Consider the following 24798-nt stretch of genomic DNA (forward strand, 5'->3'; position numbering starts at 1 on the left):
ATAGTGAGTGCAGCTCTGGGGTATAATACAGGATGTAACTTAGGATCAGTATAGGATAAGTAATTTAATGTATGTACACAGTGACCCCACTCTAAGCCCGTGATCAGAGATTAACACAAAACTAAGGATTTTAAACAACTTTTTAACCTTACCAATATGTTTCCCCATAATATTATTGGAGTCTAATAAAGTGAGAACTGTTGGTTACTTCCAGAGTTTGTACAAGAAACTCACCCTGCTCTGTGTTGTATCTCCACTGCCGAAAGTTACGCCCTAGAAGTATTAGCTCCCGAGCTGCTGCAGGCCGAGATGGGATATGTTGGTTTATGGAAAAAGGCACAAATGCCGGTCCTTCTGGGCCACTAGGAAAACATAATGGGAAAACTTAATTGAAATCAGCAACAGGTGATATTGGCAAAAAAAAAAAAAAAAAAAATTAAAATAGTCTTCCAAACATCAATTCTCCACATTACCCTATTAGGGTTTAGAACTTACCTGCTTTTCTCAAACACTCTGACGCTGGTGTCGCTGGCCAGAGTTGTGATGATGTTGTAAAGTTCAGTCAGAAGGGATGGAAGAAGGAACCGAGAAACAGTCTGTGCTGAGCACAGCTGGATGGATGGACATCCTGCATGAGGACAGGGACAGTACATATCAGGTAACCTCTGGAGATGAACGCAATTCCAGCATGCTTGAACCCCATCATTCGGCATCTGAATCTGGCTAAACAAGTTGGATGCAGCCCTAGGGAGTCTAATGGCCCTATTTCACGGGTCGTTTAGAGGAGCAAACGAGCGCTCTCAGCGCTCGTTTGCTCCTCGTTCCCTGCTCGCTGCCGCCGCTATTCAACGCGGCTACAGTGAGCGGGTGAGTGCAGGAGGGGCGTCGGGAAGATGCGGGTGGGGCTGCTCAGGTGATCGCTAATCGTCCGGGCAGCCCATAAGATACAGCAGCGTCTGCTGCCGATGCTCCTATTCAACGGAGCGAAGGCAGCAGATCGTTGCTGTATCAGTCGCTTGTTTTTCAACATGTTGAAAAACAAGCAACTGCAACGATCAGCCGACATGAACGATGTCGGCTGATCGTTGCACTCTATTCCACAGGACGATTAGCGGCCGAATACGGAGGATAATCGTTTTGTGGAATAGGGCCTTAAGAAAAATATGGCTGTATCCGTGTTTTTCCGGATTCTCTAGAGCAGCAGAAATCAAATGCCGAACAATTGAACTCCAGCATGCTTGAGTTATGCTCATCTCTAGTAACCACACAAAGCAGCATTTTTGGCTCACAGTATTGTCACTGTGGATTTAGTTGCACATTCACATGAAAACCCTAAAGTGTTAAATGTTGATTTTGCAGAGGACTGGCAGAATCTTTTACATTTTGTATAACAAATTACTACAGTCAAAGACAAAAGCACGGATGTCTATGTTCAGCATGGGGTCTGGCCGCTGGGGGAGTCCAAGACAGGTTGTGATCTTAAGTGGTAAATACATGATGGGTATACAACACTGTACAACAGGAACTGTAACACAACAATGTGAAACTTTTATTACATGATAGTTTTGTAACTATAGAATATACTTTGTGCCTCGAGATTTCTGCTTTCTGCCAGAGAATGGTATTGCATTCAGAGGATGATAACTCATAGAGACTTTACAGAATACTGTTCTGATACACTGTAACGATCCATGCAGCTTTCATGGATGTCATGACCTGAATGGGGTATCGGCTTTTGAATGAAAAGCAAAACCCTGTATCCATTCACTGATGGCAAATAGCAATGAATTCAAACAATGTACATAAAAAGCCGCTGAACTCTAAAGGGCCCAATTACACGGGACGATTATTGTGCAAAATATCGTTATATCGGTCGAATTTAAACGATAATCACTTTGTGTAATTGCAGGCAACGATCAAAAAATCGTTCGTATGTCGTTGATTTAGATCTGATCATAGTAACGATCGCAATAACGATCATATCTAACGATTATCATTCTGCGTATTATGGTGAACGATTTCAGGTTAACAATAAACAATCTCCTTTGCGATCTGTTGTTGTTAATCGTTAAAAATTGCTCCGTTTAATGGTGACTGCAATGGTATTAACTACATCAGGATATCACAAGGAGCATCTAAGGGCAGACATCAAGCTGCAGAGGAAGCGTTATTGTGCACATACCCAGTTGACTCATGAAGTTCATCCACTGCAGGCAGGTGTGGCTGTACAGCGGGTGCAGGGTGCCCACATCACCCTCATCCAGCTGGGTCTGACGCTTCCTGTATGGGGCACAGATAAGAAGCACTGTGACTCTGGATGCGGAACATACATGTTTCTATAGGCCTGCAGATGAGATACACTACCTCTGAGCATGCTCCAGACTGATCCCAGGCCTGTCCGGATAACTTGGAACCTTCAGACTCTCCGTTTTGTGCCGCCTCCTCGTTCGTGGCTCTTCTGTCCGTTCACAAACTATGTCATCAGTGGTTTTTGGGGGTCCTAGCTCCGCACTTTCAGGTTTACTCTGGAAATAGGATATAGTTAATGAATTTGTAAAAATATAAATGGTATGAACACTTTGTAACAGTTTTCATTATTTCAAGGTAAATTCACACAAGTGTCAAATGTGCTGCAGATGCTGTCCGTGTGATTGAACCCTCAAAGAAAAAATAAGGGAAAAAAAGTTTGTAGATTATTAAGCAAAGTAGGCCAAGGAAGATGACTAATGGATGCAAAAACTTATTCACTCTTTAATAAAACAAATTGCTGCATCCTTACCAGCATATCCCAGAAGCTTCTGCGGCCAGCTTTACTAGGAGGGGTGCTCGGGTCTGTGCCGGAGGGGGACACTGATGGCGGAAGACCGACTGGAGCAGGACGAGGCTTGCTGGATGGCTGAGCCAATCCCTTCATATCTGGAAGGGACTGAGAGGGACCCTTTCCTGGAGACCGGACAAAGATGTCAAATTATATTGTGTAATTAAGACACATATAATGATCACTACATTTTAACTCTTATGTTCAGTCTCTTACCATTCATTGTTGCTTCTAGATCTATTGGGCTTATAGGATCTACACAGAGTGGTATCTGCAGGATATGAAACTCAATGATGACATCACAGAGCGCATGACGCAATGAATTGGAGAGGCGCTCGGACAGCTGGGAGGAGCTGATGTTTCCTTTCTCCCAGATATCAAATCGCACCAAAGTGAGAGGCACTGAAAGTCATAAAAAAATAAATAAAAGTGAGCACCTTAATATGGCAACTAAGCTGAAGTCCAAAATGGACTGCAGTTCACAGTACCTGAGCAGTCAGGACTGGCATCCGGTGTATATCTGTTCACTTTGGTTAAAGACTCAAAGGTGCTGACGCTGAGAAGATGAGATGTGGTAGAAGGGCAGACTAGAGGAGGTACTGCCAGCTCACCATACGCCTGTGATACTAGAGCGCCCTGCGGATCCACAAATGACAGAGCAATGCAGGCGATACCTAAACAGGAAATAAATGTTACTAGAGAGCCCTACTGCAAAGGTCAGGTAACGTGAGTATCATATTAACATATAATATGTCAGAAAAGGGATATAGGCCACGACTTCAGTAGAATTTTTTAGTAGCTCATAGCAATGATATAGACTGCAGCTGTTACTCAATAGGTAATCAGTGGCTGCAAAAGGGGCTTAGGAGAGGAGAAGGGTCTAGCAAGTAGTATTGCAGCACATGATTCTTTTGTTTTCCCGAGAGATACGCTGCTGGAGACACTCTCTCCATTTCTCACTGGAGTTACATGCATGCTCAACTAAGCTGTAAGACCATGTGTATAGTGGAATCAGGATGAATAGTTATCAGACTGAATGAGTGCTCAGCCAACAGATTTCCTTTATATCTGACAACTAAAGATGAGCCAACCGGGTTCGAGTCGATCCGAACCCGAACGTTCGGCATCTGATTAGCGGGGGCTGCTGAACTTGGATAAAGCTCTAAGGTTGTCTGGAAAACATGGATACAGCCAATGACTATATCCATGATTTCCACATAGCCTTAGGGCTTTATCCAACTTCAGCAGCCACCGCTAATCATATGCCAAAAGTTCGGGTTCGGATGGACTCGAGCATGCTCGAGGTTCGCTCATCTCTACTGACAACCTCCGCCATTAAGGGACGGTTCCAATAAATGGTTGGTTGGTCCTGCTGAAATGGGCAGGTTCGGTTGCCATTTATCTATTATGGAAGAGGAATAGGAGCTTGACTGATGTGACAGCTTACAGAGTATATGACTGGCTCCGAAACCTGTAATAACACACAGAGTGTAAATGTGTCTTACCTTTCCCTCCAGTGCCCTGCCCACCAGGCTTATTATACAAGAAGAGGTCCAGCTCAGGGAGGGAATGATGGTAATAATGCTGCAAAAATAAAGAATCACAATTTAGTTTTCATCCAGGGGCAGAGACAAGGGAAGTGACAAGCACAAGTGATGGAGCCTCATATGTAGGGCAGATGCTGACTTTGGAACTAGTGGTTGTAGAGACTGAGGGTATAGGTATCAGCAGCTATAGGGATGCCACACCTGAAAGTGATGCTCCCCATTACTATCTGTGTATTTTGGAGTATGCAGAAAGATAAGCAGGTTCTGGCGCAGGTAGTAGGCCATGGCATGCAGACAGGGCAGCGAGGTCTGTGGGATGGTGAACTGCTGGACTTCTGTCGGCGGTGTTCCTCTCGGCTGGATAAACTGGTGAAAAATATAAACCAAGAATAATAAGCAGAGGCGCAGCTGCACGCCTGAAGCATAGTTTTCATTTGCCGAATCCTCACCTCTACATCCGCTGGTGTCAGCTTACAATTCCTCTGCAGCATGACAGTAATAATGTCCAGCGTGGCTTCATCCAGACGCTTCCGGAGAACCTTAACCAGATCGTCTGTGATCTCAGAGCCTGCAGACATGATAAATACAGGGACTCCCATCTGTATAGTATCTGGCTGCTATACTGGGCAGGTGAGGGTCATAAGACACCAATGCCCTTTTTGTTATGGATTTGGCACGTCACATACAAGATGCACCATTTAAAAAAAATCACAAACTTTTGCAAATAGTCATCGATGTAATCAAACATCTACGTTAACTTATGAAAAAGTAGTTTAACATGATATTGTAACTATATAAAACTTTTATAAGCAGTTTAGTCATGATATCCAGATAAAAGGTTTACTTTGCTTCTATTTTGCACCCTGGTGGGGGTTATTATTATTGTTATGGCAATGCACAGGTTGAAGTGCATGTTCAAATAAACATTCTCCTCTTGTTTATACTCAGGATGCTTATATAAGGGACCAGGGCCTTAGCCCTGACCCCCAGAATGAATATCTCCATTCTTTACACTGCAGACTGAATCCAGAGAACTGGAAATGGAGCAAATGGAAATAGATTTACACTATCAACTGATTTCTCTTATATGGCCTCACCTGCTTCCCCGACGCCATGGACCAGCAGGAGAATGTGCTTATCCATCTGACCTACAGGCCTTGTGGAGTCTGCACTCCGAGATGAAGACAAGTCTAGCGACAACCGGCTTCCCTGGAAGATTAAACAAGTGTTAGCAATTAAAGACGTTGACCTATTCTCTGGACTTTGCCTCAGTGTTGTCATCTTACCGCTAGATCCTCTGTGAAAATCGGTTCTTGACTACGGGACAGCGCCAAGGAACGAGACATCATAGACTGGTCCAAGTCCCAGAGCCGGTTATTGCTGGATGTCTCAGAGAGCCTGAGAGGAAGGAGGAGACAGGTTCAGTGGCCTCTGGAGTGTTAATGTATCAAGACTAAAAAAATTCTCACTCTTTCTAGAATGTACTAGAAAGTGTCAGCTATTTACTCTCTTATTCAACATTTTGCGAGATATGCCAAAAGAGTATAGGATTCACCCATAAAGGATTTATGGTGTAGTCTATGAATATACTATAAATGTCTACCATAGAATCACACCTTTAAAGGGTTTGAGCTAAACAGCCTGGACTCCAAGCTGATATATTGTACATAACTAGTCCTGCCCTCAGCTGAGAAGTGATACAACTGTAACCAGACTAGACAATGCTCTGCGAGCTAAACATCCTGGACTTCAGGTTGATGCATTGTACATACAAGTCCTGCTCTCAGCTGAGATGTGATACATTTGTATCCAGTTAATATACAATGCTCTGTGAGCTATGGACTCCAGATACACTATACAAAGGTGAGGTGCCATCAATTTCGCTCATAGAACACTTTCTTGACTGAATACAACTGTATCCACTCCACAGATATGCACAGGTTTTCTCCGAATGTAAACCAGAGTGTTCCTATTCACTGAGAGCAACCCTGAAAATGATAAAGAACTGCACCTTTATACAGACACTACTTTATTGATAGCAAACTGGGAAAAAAAAAAAAAACTTTACATTTTTTTTAAAAATCAACTTTAGTACGTAGTATGGCAATGTTCTCCAAACCCAAACGCTCAGCATTCGCTTCTCTGAGGCTGCAGAAGTTGGATGCTGCCCCAGGGAGTCCTGGTAAACACGGGCTGTATCCTTGTTTTCCTGACAGCCCTCGGACTGCATCCAACCTCCATGCCGAAGGTTCAGGTCCAGAGAACATTGCCCAACCTGAATAGTTTGACAGGTCTTCTTAAAACTAATAAACTGGTCTCAGAAAGTTATACAGATTTGTAACTTCTATTTAAAAATCTCAGTGTTCCAGTACTTATCAGCTGCTGTATGTACTATGGAAAGTATTCTTCCCAGTCTGCTCTCTGCTGCCACTTCTATCCGTAACAGGAACTGTCCAGAGCAGGAGAGGTTTTCTATGAGGATTTGTTACTGCTCTGGACAGTTCCTGTCATGGACAGAGAGGGCAGTAGAGAGCACTGTGTCAGACTGGAAAGAATACACCACTTCCTGCAGTTTTTTTTTTCTTTTTAAGAAGATTGGGAAATTACAACCTTGAAGAATTATGTAACTTTTTCTGTGATTGGTTACTATAAAGGACGCATTTAGCTACACGCACCGGAGGTAGAAAACAGATTTGGTGGAACGTTCCTGATACACGAACATGTTCTTCCGGTTGACGACAGAGAAGGCATTGAGCACGGAACGCAGGGATTGGATGGCTGCAGATACACAATGTACCAGGTAAAACAGTGTCACTCTGCTAGGCCCAGACCAGGAGATGGCACAGGCACTCACCTCTGGACACCCCCATGTTGGGTCCCATCTTTAGCCGGGGGTGGATGTGAATCACTGTGCTCCACACCATGTCACAGGCAAAGTGTCCCGGCATGAACTGCATGGTGGCGGCAAGGTAATCGCGGGGCTGATAACTCTCCTCCCCAGGGAAATCTGCAAAGACAAATAAGAAGAGCTACATCCTCACAACTCATCCACCTCCAACAACCAATATTGCTTCCATTTCAGTCATTACTGTGGCCACTACCAAGCTTTCTCTCACTCCTGAAAGGCAAATCTATCCAGCATTGCACAGACACACTGTAACAAACCAGCAGCTCTGAGATCAGGAATAGATCAAAAGGTATCTTTAGCCACTGGATGCAAACAAGAACATTTTCATTGATAAACAGCAAGCAGAGATTTTAGCAAAGGAATAGATTAGAAACATGCAAAACGTTTCAGAATAGAATGATTTAGCTTCATTCACATTAAAATGTGGGGGTCGGCTCTACCAGCAAGTCACCTGTCCTTTCTGATCTTATGAAGTGTGTAGAGGTCAATGGTCTGGAGAGGCCTCGGGAGTCGTTTCTGATACAATCTATATGCAGCTGACCACACAATGGACTCTACCTTCGTTGGTAAGCAATCTGGGCCGGTACGTGGCGTAGGGGCTCTCACTCTTCCAGATATCCTCCTCGCTCTCGGCCACCAGCAGTGTGTTACACAGGTGTGTATCATGCAGGTCCTGCAGCAGGAGGCGCTGTGGAGGGACGACACATTCTATTCAAAGGAGCACATCAGTAAAAGACATTTATAGTGTTTGTCTTATGGGCATATTATCAATGGGATGGCCACCAATCTGCAGGGCAGAAGACCTGCAGCAATCTGAACCTTAACATTTATGAGTTTTTGACAATTTTTAGACATACTTGCGCCTTATTAGACAAGAGGGTGTGGCTTAGCGGAAACTGGGTGGCGTTTTGTCAGAGAGGAGGAGTGGCTTATGTGCTACAAATAGTAGCATACCATCTTGTAGTAGAGTAAGTAACTTGTAAATGGTCTATAAATGTACCTACCAGAGCCAAAGTGATAAATGAGCTGTAGTTTTAAAGTGTACAGTAACAGTAAAGTGCACAGTAAGTATCAGGAGGTATTAGTATATCTCATTTACTCATTGCTCTCTAGGGTGCACTACAGACGTCGAGCAAACGTGAGGCTTTTACTTTGAGAATGATTACATTTTACAGCAGCCACTATGATGGCATTCCGCTTTCCTGTTGTTACCCCCTATCATAGTGTTAGGTGGGTGAACAGAACCAGATTTGGGGAACCTCTTTCTAGGAGGGATTCAGGGTTTATGTTGTTATTTTGTTTCCTTCTGCTCCTAAATTATTACACATGATAAGGAATTAGACTTGTACTTGTATGTCTGGATCAGAGATCCGCCACCGTGGTGGCTTTTTGAGAGATTTCATCTGATATATTGGCTGGCCGCCGCTATCTTGTTTTACACTCATTGCCGTTTAATGCCCGGCACAGAAGCTTAAGTGAAGCAATTTGGAGGAAGGCTTTTGTATTTTAATACCTTGGCGAGAGACGTGATGGAGCTGAACACTTACAAGGCTGACAGCCCGGGAACATGACAGATAGTATTGTAATGCTAAGCTACACTGTGATACTCCATTACCATAAAGAGTTGTGTTAACCCTCCGTGTGCTGCATTCACAGTGCGGAAAAGCTGACCCACGGGACCTGATGCAGTTGGTTTGGTTTATTAGCAGAGATGTTGTCTATGAACAGGCATGTTTTATGAGCAGGGATGAGGTTTATGATCAGAGGCGTGGTTTCTGAGCAGGAGCATGTTTTATAAGAAGGTAAGTGGCAATTTTTATTAGCCCTTATTACCCCTTGGTTTTTACTATACAATAATGAATGCTTTGCATAAATCCTATTATTTAGCTATCCCCTAACCTGAAAGCTTTTGCGGGTATGAAATGGGGTGTAGCTTAATAATGAGATTTTTGGCAACCTGGCTTATAGAGGTAAAGCACATGTACAACCCACATGACTTAAAACTGCAAAACCTTTGCAAATACCAGTAAAAACATATGTAGATTTTCCACATGGCAGAAAACAATAAGTGCACGGCCATCCTAATGGCCCTATACCTCGGGCCGTCTAGAGGAGCAAACGCTCCTTTGCTCCTCGTTCCCCGCGAGCGGGTGAGTGTGGGAGGGGCGGGGAGCTGCGGGGGGGGGGGGGGGGGGGGGGTTGGGGGTTCTGCCCGGGGGATTGCTGATCATCCGGGCAGCCCATACAATACAGCAGCATCTGCTGCCAATGCTCCTATTCAACAGAGCGATGGCAGAAGATCGTTGCTGTATCAGTCGCTTGTTTTTCAACATGTTGAAAAACAAGCGACTGCAACGATCAGCCGACATGAACGATGTCGGCTGATCGTTGCACTCTATTCCACGGGACGATTATCGTCCGTAGCGGCCGACATCAGCTAATAATTGTTCCGTGGAATATGGCCTTAAGAGTCTTCTGAATGTTACATTACCTGGTTGACCACTCGGCAGATCTCTCCCACCTTCCTGACCACCAGCTGGTGCAGCCGCTGGCTCTCTCCGAGCTCCTCCACTTCTTGAGCCGTCACTGTGCTGTCAGCAGAAGAAATGTAAAACAGGGACAAGGAGCAAAGAAGAGAACAAACAATAATGCCAAGATAACAACACTGATGGAACTGACAAGGGTACCTGGCATGTGTGCACACTTCTACCCGATCCTGGTGAATCTTCACAATCAGCCAAAACTTTGGCATGACTGGGCAGCGAGAGTCCTGATCACTAATGAGAGCGTCTTCGCATTCTGAGTCGCTGCTGCCGCCATCATATCCTGCCAATATGAGAAGAACCGAAATCAGAGACTAAAGGGCTTGTTTCCAACAGACCATACATCAGCTGGGTATCTTTAATGAAAACCAGAAACGGGTTTCCAGCATTAGAAAAAGCACAGCTACCTTACTGCAAAAACAGCACCACTAATGTGCTTCAGTTCATGCGTAGTATTACAATTCAGCTTCATAAAACCCTCACCCAACCTGTGGACAAAGATGGTGCTGTTTCTGGAAGAAAGCGGCCATGTTATTTTACATGACATGATTTAAGGCTGCAAATGAGTGACGATTGACAAGATTGGCACTCGTTTGCAGAGTCTTCACAAGGCATAATGAAACACACAGCCAGGCTGCAAGAACGACTACTGGATCGTTTGTGCGACCATTTAAATGCATGGTTATTGGCCGCACATCCCCTGTTTAGGCAGAAAGCTGTGTGGCAGATAATGATAATTTATATAGCTGCAAAAAAAGCTCTCTTATACCATCCGATAGTTGTTTTTTTTTCCCTACCAATAACTGGCTCATGTAATCTGACCCTAAGCTGAACAACCCAAGGGATTGTCTGGTTTATGTTTCTCCTGCTCAGCAACTCCAGGGTTCCCCATCGATCATGCACAGAGTGTGATAGACTGCCAATGCATTGGCCAACAGTTTGGTTAATAAAGAACCAAATTAACAAGATGCTACCCCTGTCCCATTACCACTACAAGGCCCTTTAGGAAATATAAGAAGCTGAGCCTCCAATAGTCTTTATTCAAGCTTTATTTACCCATTTCAGTCATGAAAAGTACATCACGTTCTATTCAGACTCACCTAAATGATCAGAATCCATACTGCCATGACTGGAGACCAGACTCTGAACCCGGCTGGGACGCTGCCGTGACCCTCCTATAAGGACAATAAGTAGGTGTGTTAAATTGTTTCTGTTCTTCAAGTTTACACAGTACTATACAGAGTAGCAGTTCGTGCCCCAGAGCTGAAATTCATTTTTGAAGTAACAAATGACTACACAAACATTTTTCCTGCACTCATCCTCTCTGTGACTACTATCCATACATTGTTGTAGAAATATGACATGACAGACCACATGTGCACCCTGGAAGCATTGGAACCTGACTCCTGCTTGTGGGGTAAACATCATATGCATAGGATTCAACTCACATGGTGTCAAAAAGTCTGGTCTTGTTTTATGCAAATAGACTGATTTATAATGACACATTCTGCAACTTTTTATAGCCTTTGTGTTTTCATTCCTCATTTGCTATTAGGTGTATGAAAACATTACTGTTCACAGCTTGGAATTTTTTTTACAGTGTAGACCTGTGTCGTACCTAGGTCTGGTTTTTGCAAAACTACCATTCTCTGCATGCACTGACAACCGAGTGGTAGTTTGTAACAGCAGGGTAGAGGCTGTCCTATCGCGAAGTTCCACCCATTGGCTCTCTAGCTTTTATAAACCTATAACTTTTAGCATGCTAAGGGCATCCTGGGATTTGTAGTTTTGCAGCAGCTGCAGAGACACAGGTTGTCCTGTAAAGATTTTTCCTAATATATAGCTCTCCAGCTACAGCAAGACTACAACTCCCATCATTCCCTGACAGCCTTCAGTTATCAGAACATGCTGGGATTGGTAGTTTTTACAAAAGCTGGAGTGCCACATATTGGAGAAATCGAGGCAGCCTATGAAGTAAAATGTTACTATTCACTAACAAGCAGAGGTCATAGAAAGAGCAAAGAACTAAAAAAGTTCTGTTCAGAGTTGACTGAATTTCCATTATATAAAGATGACGCTTCATTTACAGACATTAGTAATTAGTTCAGTAACCAGATACCAGATTGCAGCGTATAACTCAGCATCGTTCGGTCATCGGTTATATTTCCCATCCAGCCCATGTTGTCCCAATGCACAGGAATGTTCGGCATGGCCGAGCATTCCTGTGTTCTTTATGGGGAGGAGATGGGTAAGCCGCAGTGAGAGAGCTCTTACTGCGGTTTATCTTTTCTGAAACAAAGGGGTTGGACAGTGATTTTCCATCGCACCCGACATCCTCTGTCAGTGGCTGTTTAGGATGGCCACATACATCTTATATTGACAGCTGAACCTGCCATGATTGTTGGGTATGCCTGTCGAAGTTTTAAAGTGTATGGGGACCTTAACACAGTAATTAAGTTTTTTTTTTTTTTTTATTCTTTGGGGGGGGGGGGGGGGTTTGGGGGAGCTAATAGCAGTACCAAATGTATCATAATCTGCACCAATCCTCTGACCGACCCATGATGACTGTACCTGTACTATTGACAGTGCTGGACTGCACAGACTCAGGAAGACTGACCACAGACGAGGTTTTAGGTGGTGAATGGGACTTGTCCAGGGATTCATTTGCACTTTTACTCCCGTGGTCTATGGCAGACATTCCGGACAACACAGAGGACACCTCACTATCAGACGCTTCCAGCGCTGTCTGCACCCATTCACCAGAATCCTCTTCTGTCTGCAACGAGAAGGGCAGAAACATTGGTCAGCGGCATAAGTAATCATAAATGAGAACTGAACAATCTTTAAATTGGTTCTCCAGAATTACAAAAGCACAGCTACCATATTCCATAAACAACGCCGCCCTTCCTCAGGTTAAGTGTTGTACTGCAGCTCAGTTCCATTGAAGTGAATAGAGGTTAGTTGTAATGTCACACACAACCTGAAAACAGAAGTGGCACTGTTTGGAAGAGAGCAGCAATGCTTTTTTTATTTTTGCACAACCAGGGTCAGTATTGTACCTTGTCCATGGGACGGCCATTCTTTGGTGTTGCTTTGAGATCATTGTTCTCCTCAAGACCTTCTGGGGTCGTGCTAATATCGGGGTCCCGCCAGGGGGCCTCTCCCTGTCCATGGAGATTCTGCGACCGGTCATTTTCCACCCTGTGGGCATGAAGTCGGCTTAAGGAGACGTAATAATAATCCTCCTCTTTTTCATTCAACTGGTAGCCTGGCAGGGAGAGGCGGCGGAATTCCTATAAAAAAAGTAACAAACATGGAATAAAGGGAAATATTTTATAGAGAAGAATAAGAGGGAGGGCACTGCACCAAACCTCGAAAGCAACTTCATATAGTTATGTAGCAAACACATGATGTACCTCGTCATTGCCTGGGAAAGCCGGCAACCACTGTGAAAGCTTTGATGGTACCCAGATTGGTTGTCACCCATCTTTACCAGAAACACACATAACTATTTGCTAATAGCATGTCTGCAAGACCTTAAAGGGGTTATCCAAAAACATGGCCACTTTCTTCCAGAGACAACAACACTCTTGTCTCCAGTTCAGGTGTGGTTTGCAGTTAAGCTCCATTCACTTCAATGGAACCAAGTAACAAAACCTGCTTCCAAACTGGAGGCAAGAGTAGTGCAGTCTCTGGAAGAAAGTGGCCATGTTTTTGTGGAGCTGGATAACCCCCTTTAACCCTTTGAGGACCGCGACAATTTTCATTTTTGCGTTTTCATTTTTTCCAGGAATAGGCGATATAATATAATATAATGACGTCTTTCATTCTGCCATAACATGTATGATGGAACCCCAAAGTATTATTTATGAAAATATAAATTGGTCAAATTGGAAAAAAGAATACAATATGGTAACGTTTAGGGGGTTCCTGTGTCTACGTAATGCACTATAAGGTAAAGCCGACATGGTACCATTATTTTATAGGTCAGCCCAAACACAACCACGTGCAGGTTTTACACAGATTCTCTAATGTTATATATATATATTTATTTTTTTTCATGAAATCCTATATTTTTTTTGCAATTAATTATTATTAAAATGGCCGTATTGTGACTCTTATAACGGTTTTAGTTTTTCACCTACAGGGCTGTATGGTGTAATTTTTTCTGCCATGATCTCTACTTTTTAGTAATACCATATTTGTGAAGATCCGACATTTTGATCAGTTTTTATTAAAAAAATTTTTATATAATGTAACAAAAAAAAAAAAAAAGACAATCCTGGCGCTTTTTTCCCCTCTTTTCGTTTACGCAGTTCACAATGACGATTTTTATATTTTAATAGATTGGACAATTATGGAAAATAATATGGTTATTTTTTTTAATTACTTTTTTAAATGTTTTATTTATATAATGGGAAGGGGGGGGGGGTGATATTAACTTATTGGGGGAGGGCCTTTTTAGGGTATTTTTTTAAAAACATTTTTCCTATTTTTTTTTTAAACACACTTTAAGTCCCCCTGGGGGACTTATACCTGCAATCATTAGATTGCAAACACTGTACAATGCAATGCCATAGGCATAGCATTGATCAGTGTAATAGGCGCTCTACTGATTGAGCCTGTCTGCGCAGCCTGTTATTAACTGTGAGGGCCCGGCTGCTCACTGCAGCCGGCCCCCACCTGCTATGAAGCGCACTCCGCTCTGGAGCACGATTTATAGCACGACGTACAGTTACGTCAAGGGTCGTCCGGGGACAGACATCCATGACGTAACTGTACGCCATGGGTAGTCTAGGGGTTAAGGTTCTGCAGCTTGGCAGAAACATATATATTGTGTGTTTGTGTGTGTGTGTGTGTGACTATGGCAGACTATTGGAAATTTACTGTGCTTGGTATCTTGGTATCTCTTATTGTATTGGAAAATGCATTCGCTGAAAAGCAAATATGTGTTGAAAAATTATTTGCATTGTTGCAAAGATAGTGGAGTGTATTTTCCTTTAACATCAAGGGGATGGGGGCGCTTTGACCCTCTGGCAGTTCTTCATATCACTGCTGTTATTTTACAGACCTCAGATGAACTCTGCGGTGACTATGCAGCCTACAGTTATATACAAAGGGGGGTAATGGTCCACAAGGGGGAGCTATAAAGATGAAAATTAAGACACAACAAAATCACTTACAACAATGACTTTTCTTTTTAGTTGCCAAAGAGACACAATGCAATAAATTTATAAAAGAGAAAAAAAATACAGCTTGAATTCCTCTCCTGGGATCATTAAAGTCTCAGTTCTGTGGGACAAACCCGCCGGCTGGCAGGAACGCGGGCTGACATTAGCGGAGAACGAGCCATAAAAGGATAATTGTTTCTAAAAATATCGCCCCACGCTCTGAGACCGGGCGCCCAGAAATGCAAGCTCAGTCATTCCACGCTCAGCGGCCGATCCCTCACGGGTTACAGAGACGCTTAAGATCTCCACCGACTCTGGAGATAAATTTAGGATGTGACTTTTTTATCATAAGCATAAGAAATGAACGTCTGCAAAATGTAAAGGATGAAAAATCTAATTGTGCATGAGAACCATTAGGACGTCTCACAGGCACCCGGGAGGGGCAGACACAACGTAATGATATAATGATGTTATGTGGATTGGATAAAGTCACTTACACAGACTGGTGCTTTTATATCACTTGTCTGCCTTGCAGTGAACACGGTACACAGAGACCAAGAAAGTGCCGGAGCATGTGTGTCCCACAGCCCACAGCTTATGAGGTGTGTGTCCCATAGCCCACCGCTCATAAGGTGGAGTGACTGAGCATGTGTGTCCCATAGCCCACAGAACATGAGGTGGAGAGTGACTGAGCATGTGTGTCCCATAGCCCACAGCTCATGAGGTGGAAAGTGTCTGAGCAAGTGTGTCCCATAGCCCACAGCTCATGAGGTAGAGTGACTGAGCATGTGTGTCCCATAGACCACAGCTCATGAGGTAGAGAGTTACTGAGCATGTGTGTCCCATAGACCACAGCTCATGAGGTAGAGAGTGACTGAGCAAGTGTGTCCCATAGCCCACAGCTCATGAGGTGGAAAGTGACTAAGCATGTGTGTCCCATAGACCAAAGCTCATGAGGTAGAGAGTGACTAAGCATGTGTGTCCCATAGCCCACAGCTCATGAGGTAGAGAGTGACTGAGCATGTGTGTCCCATAGCCCACAGCTTGAGTTACTGTGTCGTGGATCAACGTAGCAGTGGTGCCGGAGAAGGGTCAAGCCCAGACAAGCATGGAAATAGGTACTCCACACTGAGTTGCACTTAAAGTAATTTTTATTTGCATAGGTGATAAAGCAGATATAAAATAACGTTTTGGTCTATACGACCTTCATCAGACTAATCATGAATTGGATATAAATGGTGAGGAGTCTCGGTGGAACAGCTTCAGTGCTGGGAGTGGAAGTCTTGGTATAGGCACAGACTGATAGATCCTGGTACCAGTAGGAGAGCTGTGCTGGCTGTCAGCGTGATGGCAGCAGGAGCCTTGCATGGACTGGGAGACGCTGCCGCCATCACGCTAACAGCCAGCACAGCTCTCCTACTGGTACCAGGATCTATCAGTCTGTGCCTATACCAAGACTTCCACTCCCAGCACTGAAGCTGTTCCACCGAGACTCCTTACCATTTATATCCAATTCATGATGAGTCTGATGAAGGTCGTATAGACGGAAACGTCTGCTTTACCACCTATGCAAATAAAAATTACTTTAAGTGCAACTGAGTACGGAGTACCTATTTCCAAGCTTATGAGTTAGAGAGTGACTAAGCATGTGTGGCCCACAGCTTAAGAGGCAAAGGGTGACTGAGCATTTGGGTCCTTCAGCACTCATCTCATTAGATATATGGAAGAGCAACTTAGCATCTGTGTCCTCTAGCACTCATTCGATTAGATATATGGAAAAGTTACTGAGTATGTGTGTCCACCAGCACCAAGATCATCAGATGGACAAGGAAAGGAACTGAGCTTGTGTGTCCTCTAGCACCAATCTCATTAGACATATGGAAAAGTGACTGAGCATGTGTGTTCGCTAGCCCTTAGCTCACCACGTTGACAATAAAAGTGACTGAGCCTGTGTGTCCCCCAGCCCTCAGCTCAATGGACATATTGCTGTACACTGTGAACATTAGGTGATGCCATAGTATGTACGCTTCACTGTATGAATGTATGACAATTCCTTTCTTTTTTCCTTTTTCGTCTCTACACAATATACATGATGGTGAGACAACAAGCCCTTTTAAACAGATGAGAATTTCGCACCTCTTTGAACTTCTGCAGAGAATGCTCTGGACCGAAGACGAACTGCAGCTGCACCAGCTCCCGGTGACAATGCGGCCGTCCATCCGACTCACACACGTGGGCGAGCACCTTTCTTAGTATGGAGCGAGTGATGACACGTGAGTGACGCAGGGCTGACACCAGTTCATCCTCCAGCAGCCAGCGGATCTTAAATAGAATCATAGTATCCATCAGCAACAAATAAAGAGGCGACACCTGTCTGTTATATAGAGACTGAACCTACCTCACTCATTGTAACCTCGATCGCCTGCCTGTGCTCTGACGGGAGCCTGGAGAGAGCGGAGAATCTGTTGGAGTAAGAAATAAAGGTTTACAAACAGAAATCCTGATGGGAGTCCTGGGCATTCCTATATCTTGTGCTATAGTGGACAAGGGAGGCCACATGGTGCAGATATAGGGAGTGGGTGTCCTGTCTACGCTATAACACAGGGTGCTGTACCCGGTGCTGATTCTGCTTAAATAATATGGTCTTGAAGCTGAATTGTACTAAGATGATATCAGCAGGACCAGCTGACTAACCTATGTGTATGGGCACAAGTGTTAGAAGATAAAAGAATAAGGCATGTTAAAAGACAGTGCCCGATCCTTTTGTTCTTCCTTTAGACACTTTTTAAAAACACATGCATGCTCGACCAAACTGACTGTTCATGAAGGGGCTGACAAGGGGCTTTGGCTATCCAGGCATGATGGGAATTGTAGTTTTGCAACAGCTCAAGGGCCGAAGGTTTCCTATCTCTGTCTAAAAAGGGTCTAAACAGTATTTTGATTTCACGTTTTTGAAGTCCTGGAATGTTTTTAGCTACTTTTTGGGACACAACATTTTGAGCTCTATGTATTTTGTCTTCCTATATGCTCTGTATTGTAGTACACAAGAAGATGGATCGTGGTGTGTCTGTATACACAGTATGGGACATTGTGACACCGTATATACCCCTGTAAGTCCTCGTCTTTAGACAGGAGATATCAGAGGTTGCTGATATAGAGATTCTTGCATGTAGTCATGTGATTACAGAATCAGGAGGATTAGTCGTCATTGTGTGAGGTTGTGGGAGGAGGAATAATCCAGATCTTTTCGGAACCCCTTAAAGGGACAGTGTCACATTTTTGGAAATTTTTTAATGAAAAGTAATAAGATCAAATAAGCGTGTTGGATTATTTTTTTTTTATATAACTAAGTGTTAGATTATTTTTAATAAAATTTACTCCTGCACAGGGGGCTGCCATGTTTATAGTGTCTGTGTGTGACGTCATTTCACGGCACACACACAGACGCTATACGGCACCTCCAGATCATTAGAGTGAACCGACGGAGTCCGTCTGGTTCACTTACATTGAGGTTCAGTCGCTGTGTACTGTGCATGCGCATAGACATGCGCAGTACACAGCTGAAGTACATGGGGTGGGTGGCGGCGCCATTTTCTTGAAGTCTCGGCACGGGAACCAGGGAGGAGAGAGAGACAGGAGAACTGTGTGTGCAGCGCTCTCTCTGCACCCCCCCCCCCCCCCGCCAGAGTGGGAGAAACTGAATAAACTTTTGCTTTGGGTGCCGGGATACTGCTATCACCCAGCAATGTCCCGGCACCAGTCACCGCAGCTCTCTCCTTTCCCCCAGCAGCTCAGCAGCGTTCTGTGGGGGAACGGGCTTGAAGATGCTGCGGGGGGGAGGATGGAGAGAGTCAGGCTGATCGCTGCGGGAGCAGGGCACAGCAGCGTCTGCTGCATGCTGTCCCCCCTGCGGCTGCCGGACCCGGGAGCAGCAGCATCACAATGGTGATGGGGTGACAGAGGAGATGAGGGGGTGGATTTAACATCGGGGGTCTAATCGGCGCAGAATAATCCTATTCAGACCTTAGAGGGATCCGGGCAGCTGTCAGAGAACCAGGCCGGCGAGGAGTCGGGGTGCGCGCTCCGGGCTGTAACAGAATGCAGACTGGGAGATGGGGCAGCCCCGGCGTCCAGGGCCACCAGGTGGAAACAGCGTTGGCGGCAGCCGGTGGATGCCGGGGCTGCCCCATCTTCCGGTTTGCATTCCACTCCTGTTACAGCCCGGAGCGGGGGAGCCCCGCGCACCCCGACTCCTCGCCGACCCGGTTCTCTGACAGCTGCCCGGATCCCTCTCAGGTCTGAATAGGATTATTCTGCGCCGATTAGACCCCCGATGCTAAATCCACCCCCATCATCCCCTCACCACCTGTCACCCCCATCATCCCCTCACCTCCTCTGTCACCTCCATCATCCCCTCACCTCCTCTGTCACCTCCATCATCCCCTCACCTCCTCTGTCACCTCCATCATCCCCTCACCTCCTCTGTCACCCCCATCATTCCCTCACCTCCTCTGTCACCCCCATCATCCCCACCTCTGTCACCCCCATCATCCCCTCACCTCCTCTGTCACCCCATCATCCCCTCCTCTGTCACCCCCATCATCCCCTCACCTCCTCTGTCACCCCATCATCCCCTCCTCTGTCACCCCCATCATCCCCTCACCTCCTCTGTCACCCCATCATCCCCTCCTCTGTCACCCCCATCATCCCCTCACCTCCTCTGTCACCCCATCATCCCCTCCTCTGTCACCCCCATCATCCCCTCACCTCCTCTGTCACCCCATCATCCCCTCCTCTGTCACCTCCATCATCCCCTCACCTCCTCTGTCACCCCCACCATCCCCTCACCTCCTCTGTCACCCCCATCATCCCCTCCTCTGTCACCCCCATCATCCCCTCCTCTGTCACCCCCATCATCCCCACCTCTGTCACCCCCATCATCCCCTCACCTCCTCTGTCACCCCCATCATCCCCACCTCTGTCACCCCCATCATCCCCTCACCTCCTCTGTCACCCCATCATCCCCTCCTGTCACCCCCATCATCCCCTCACCTCCTCTGTCACCCCCATCATCCCCTCCTCTGTCACCCCCATCATCCCCTCACCTCCTCTGTCACCCCCATCATCCCCTCACCTCCTCTGTCACCCCCATCATCCCCTCACCTCCTCTGTCACCCCACCATCCCCTCCTCTGTCACCCCCATCATCCCCACCTCTGTCACCCCATCATCCCCTCCTCTGTCACCCCCATCATCCCCTCACCTCCTCTGTCACCCCCCATGATCCCCTCACCTCCTCTGTCACCCCCCATGATCCCCTCACCTCCTCTGTCACCCCCATCATCCCCTCCTATGTCACCCCCATCATCCCCTCACCTCCACTGTCACCCCCATCATCCCCTCCTCTGTCACCTCCATCATCTTTTCCTTTCTCCCCTTCACCTCCTCTCATAACCATACATAACCAGAGAGATACAGTGCTTGAGGTACTTCCTCATCCTGGGGGTAAAATCTGGCTGCCCAAGGTCCATGTTGTATAATAAAAATGAGACTTTATCTGCTGTGTAACCGCGAGCGGTGTAAAAGTGACAGCGGCTGAGCGGAGACATACATTCATCCTCTCGGCTGTTGTCACTTTTTTTTCCCCAGGAGCAGAGGATGAATCCTTGCAATCCTGTTTATACCCTGATGCTGACTGTCTGGGTTCAATGTATTAAACCTGGAAAATCTTTTTATCCTATACAAATCCAGTGAACTAACTGAAATAGGAAACATGGCAACTAAGTAAGGATGTGAGGGTTACAAATAAGTACTCCACCAGCAGAATAGTGAGTGCAGCTCTGGAGTATAACACAGGATGTAACTCAGGATCAGTACAGGATAAGTAATGTAATGTATGTACACAGTGACCTCACCAGCAGAATAGTGACTACAGCTCTGACGTATAATACAGGATGTAACTCAGGATCAGTGCAGGATAAGTTATGTAATGTATGTACACAGTGACCCCACCAGCTGAATAGTGACTGCATCTCTGATGTATAATACAGGATGTAACTCAGGATCAGTACAGGATAAGTAATGTAATGTATGTACACAGTGACACCACCAGCAGAATAGTGACTGCATCTCTGATGTATAATACAGGATGTAACTCAGGATCAGTACAGGATAAGTAATGTAATATATGTACACAGTGACTCCACCAGCAGAATAGTGAGTGCAGCTCTGACGTATAATACTGGATGTAACGCAGGATCGGTAGAAGTAATGTACACGGTGATGCAACTGTAAATTGATTCTATATGTAAGCAGGTCAGATAGAGTTATACTTCCTTGAGGCACATAGCATGCTAAATGATGCAATAATACAGTAAAATTCCTTAATTCCTAAATAAAGTTTTTAGGAATAACCATACACTATGAATAATATGAATCTGTCTTGAAATGATAAGGAATTGTACTGTATATCATTAGTGCTGAGTGGCAAGTTGGTGGCAGAGGGCTGATTCCAGTTTTTCACCTCTGGTCCACATTGGATGGGAATCTTTCTAGCGTTGGCGGTATCTCTTCATCGGAGCGGTATGAGGATGGCTGTGCGGGGGAACGAGGGAAGGACACACTGCTCTCGGAGGTGTACCTGGGGTAAAGGAGAGGATATGGAGCAAACTAAAAATCACAGCACAATGGAAGGGAGTGCAGGGAGGGATACAGCAGGCAGTGTAAGCAGGAGAGACAGGTATCATGACGGGAAAAGGAGAAAAGCCGGGAACCCAAACTGAAAGTAAGATAATACAATACATGACACGTTGTGCTTGGAAACTCATGCAACATAAAATCTAACCCAATGCCATGGGATATACTATAAGTAACAAGGATATTTGAAAATAAATCTGGATAATATTTTTAGTATCTGACAAAGTGATACAATGCAGTCCTACCAACAGCAATGATCACGTGACAAGAAATCTGTGTATAGCCCAAGCTCTACAGTGCACAGTATGGTCTCTCCTTGTATAAGGATTCCACTAAAGACTCCAGAGATACTTGGTTCCTACCGGGTGTGCTGGGATTCGTCATTCACTCCCTCAATTTCCAGGGGTAGAGTAAGGACATAGATATCCAGCATAATGCTCAAATCAGCCAGTGAGATGCTCTGCAGGTTTTCACTGTTCTCAAGGCAACCGATCACTTCACCTGCAGAGGCAGGAAATAAAAGTCAGAGGAAAAGTTTCTACAATCCCCTCTTTTCCTATTCATCTAACAGTGAAATATAGCTGAAAATTTATCATGTCATAGTAAGCCTAAAGCCTGTCTTCTATTTTGAGTGAGGTTGATGTAAATAATTTCTCCATTATCAGCCACTTCAGGTTGGTAAGTATCAGAAAGAAGTGTTATTCTACAGTTTAAGGCTATGTTCACACTGTGTATGAGTCCGGCCTTAGTGTGAACCGCGAATATACGCACATAGTATTGAGGTTGATGCGTTCGCTTGAACGTATACGATATATGCCCACACAATACACACTACGTATGAGCTTACGGCCGGATCGTATGCGGCGCTGTAAAAAATTAACAAGACCATTGTTTGAGGACAGAAATGTTCCAACTCACGGCCGTGGATTTCCATGCGGTCCCGCACAAAGTACTTATTTCAGCCAAATTGAACTTGATTTTTCGATCAAAAAAGTTCTGTGATATATTGGGCTGGGCAAAGATTTCCAAGTAAATGACCTGTTTCAGATCGCTTCGAAACAAGCATAACTGTAGTTTCAGCCGCACATGTACGGTGGCGTACGAAATGCGGCCGGACTCATACGCAGTGTGAACATAGCCTAAATGGGTATTTCCATCTCAACTAACAGTTAAACTTTTAGAACTCATCAGTTTAAATATTTTTGTAAATTCAATAATTTAGCAAACTTCTCCTAATATGCTGCTCTTTTCCTTCCATTGTTAGCTCATTGTCTAGGTTACCAATCACCACTCTGCTATAAAAGCAGAAGCCACTAGTAGAGCAGAGAGGTGGTTGGTAACCTAGACAACAAGCTGCCAACAATTGGAGGGAAAGAGTAGATTATCAGGCGAAGGAAACAAGTTTTCTATATAAATGTATTTGCAGAAAAAAGAAAACTCGCTGCAATCTTGTAATCTGCTGACTTACCAAGGCAGGTGGGCAAGGTGAGTACTGGCATGGAGCCGTGCTGGCTCTTATGTGTGACCGAGCAGATGAGGTGCACGAACAGAGGAGGCATCTCAAGCTCAGACATCTCCTGGCCGTTCAGCGAGTCTCCTCCCAGAACACTGAAGGAATCGTCGTCCTGATTTACAGTCTCCGACTCGGACATGGACTCTGCGTTATCCGAATGCTCTCGATATTCCACCTCCAGGTCGGGGTCACTCTCAGTAGCAATGCCCCCTGTTGATGTATTACCTGTAGACGAAATGCATGAATTCCCTGAGAAAATTAGCTGTAAGGGCCCTATTCCACGGAGCGATAACAGGCCCGATTCGATCGATTAATGCTCTGTGGAATAGAGACAACCTAACACGATCATCGGCTGATTGTTTATTTAGGTTCAAACATAAAATCATCAGTCACCGGTCGGTCAGCTGAGACAGGCCGCACCGAAGCTGCTGCTGCGCGCGGGATGGGGAGGAAGAAGGAGCGCAGGAGAAGTATGGTGTTTTAACAAGGGCTACAAGGACATCGGTAACGGGCCGTGTAATAGGCTCAGTAAACGAGCCCCAATCTAGCAGATCAGCGCTCGTTTACATTATTAATCGGGCCCTCATCGGCCCGTGGAAAAGTACCCTTAGACATGTTACAGGGCCATCATTTTCTCCATCCTCACCTTCTTCTGTTGCCTGCTCTGCTTCTGAGACTTCCATATCCTCGCTCGGCTTCCTTTCCCCTGTGTCCTGAGTGGTGTCCTCCTATTACATAAAGCAAACAGAGAAATTATCATCTGAAGATTAGAGATGAACCTTGAGCCTATGGCTGTACCCAGGTTTTCAAGGCAGTCTTATCCTGTAGTCTTAGCTGTATCCAATTTCTTCAACCACTGGTAATGATATGTCACATATGGTATGAACCAGAGAATGTTTGAGGTTCACTCATCTCTACTCAATACCAATAAAGGAGTTTCTTATAACACTTCCATTGACTGGATATTTCATAAATCTCTATTCAAACCCCTCCATTATACTTTTTGTATACTGGCACACAAGTGTAAGGATAGTCAGGCTGCGTGCACAAGCTGAGGATGTGGCAGAACCACAACAGTGTTGTGACACAGCCACAGACTTTTTTTTCTTCATTGCCCGATAAAAGGAGTGGCCTAAATGTGCCAAAACGTGTTGATTCATGACTCTAGTATTAAGCAAGCTAACTAATAGTTGTTATAAACTTAAAGGAGTTTTCAAGGCAAAACATACTGATCAGTTATACACAGGATAGGTCATCAGTCATTGATTAATCAGGGTGCCTGGCACCCAGCACCGACACCGATCAGCTTGCACTCCACAGTGAACAAGGCCAAAAGCAGCCTGTATCCTGATACATGGAGTTTCAAACTTTATAATGGGCCCTTTCCCAACACACCTGTTCCTGGCTGATTTAAGCTGTTTATATAAGTCCCATATAAATTGTTTGGAGTTAAAGAAACAACGCGGCACGCAATAGAAAATTGCTCATCAGCTTACCTCCCTTCTCTGGGAAGACGGACAATAGAAGAAGTAGTGGGGATTTGATGGTACCGTCTTGAAATGAAGACTTCCGATGGCAAGAAATTTATCCTATAATTTTAAAT

The 24798-nt window shown here is 45.0% G+C and overlaps 1 protein-coding gene across 6 annotated transcripts in view; it reads right to left on the reverse strand.

Annotated features, from left to right (window-relative positions):
• SZT2 (SZT2 subunit of KICSTOR complex) overlaps nucleotides 1–24798 on the reverse strand; it is a 96280-nt gene that overhangs the window by 22644 nt on the left and 48838 nt on the right. For all 6 annotated transcript variants that reach the window (XM_069981292.1, XM_069981288.1, XM_069981291.1 and 3 more), the window contains 27 exons: nucleotides 24692–24784; nucleotides 23842–23923; nucleotides 23151–23420; nucleotides 22045–22183; nucleotides 21510–21626; nucleotides 17386–17449; nucleotides 17124–17309; nucleotides 12876–13109; nucleotides 12388–12592; nucleotides 10917–10991; nucleotides 9961–10099; nucleotides 9765–9864; nucleotides 7832–7961; nucleotides 7220–7372; nucleotides 7041–7143; nucleotides 5652–5763; nucleotides 5463–5574; nucleotides 4815–4933; nucleotides 4567–4731; nucleotides 4324–4402; nucleotides 3307–3492; nucleotides 3035–3220; nucleotides 2780–2943; nucleotides 2365–2525; nucleotides 2183–2280; nucleotides 496–628; nucleotides 235–362 (listed from right to left, as the gene is read on the reverse strand). In XM_069981292.1, the coding sequence (XP_069837393.1) occupies nucleotides 235–362; nucleotides 496–628; nucleotides 2183–2280; nucleotides 2365–2525; nucleotides 2780–2943; nucleotides 3035–3220; nucleotides 3307–3492; nucleotides 4324–4402; nucleotides 4567–4731; nucleotides 4815–4933; nucleotides 5463–5574; nucleotides 5652–5763; nucleotides 7041–7143; nucleotides 7220–7372; nucleotides 7832–7961; nucleotides 9765–9864; nucleotides 9961–10099; nucleotides 10917–10991; nucleotides 12388–12592; nucleotides 12876–13109; nucleotides 17124–17309; nucleotides 17386–17449; nucleotides 21510–21626; nucleotides 22045–22183; nucleotides 23151–23420; nucleotides 23842–23923; nucleotides 24692–24784 (3733 nt within the window). The remainder of the gene's footprint in view (nucleotides 1–234; nucleotides 363–495; nucleotides 629–2182; nucleotides 2281–2364; nucleotides 2526–2779; nucleotides 2944–3034; nucleotides 3221–3306; nucleotides 3493–4323; nucleotides 4403–4566; nucleotides 4732–4814; nucleotides 4934–5462; nucleotides 5575–5651; nucleotides 5764–7040; nucleotides 7144–7219; nucleotides 7373–7831; nucleotides 7962–9764; nucleotides 9865–9960; nucleotides 10100–10916; nucleotides 10992–12387; nucleotides 12593–12875; nucleotides 13110–17123; nucleotides 17310–17385; nucleotides 17450–21509; nucleotides 21627–22044; nucleotides 22184–23150; nucleotides 23421–23841; nucleotides 23924–24691; nucleotides 24785–24798) is intronic.

Source organism: Dendropsophus ebraccatus, chromosome 8 (genome assembly GCF_027789765.1).
Source record: "Dendropsophus ebraccatus isolate aDenEbr1 chromosome 8, aDenEbr1.pat, whole genome shotgun sequence".
NCBI classification, from domain to species: domain Eukaryota; kingdom Metazoa; phylum Chordata; class Amphibia; order Anura; family Hylidae; genus Dendropsophus; species Dendropsophus ebraccatus.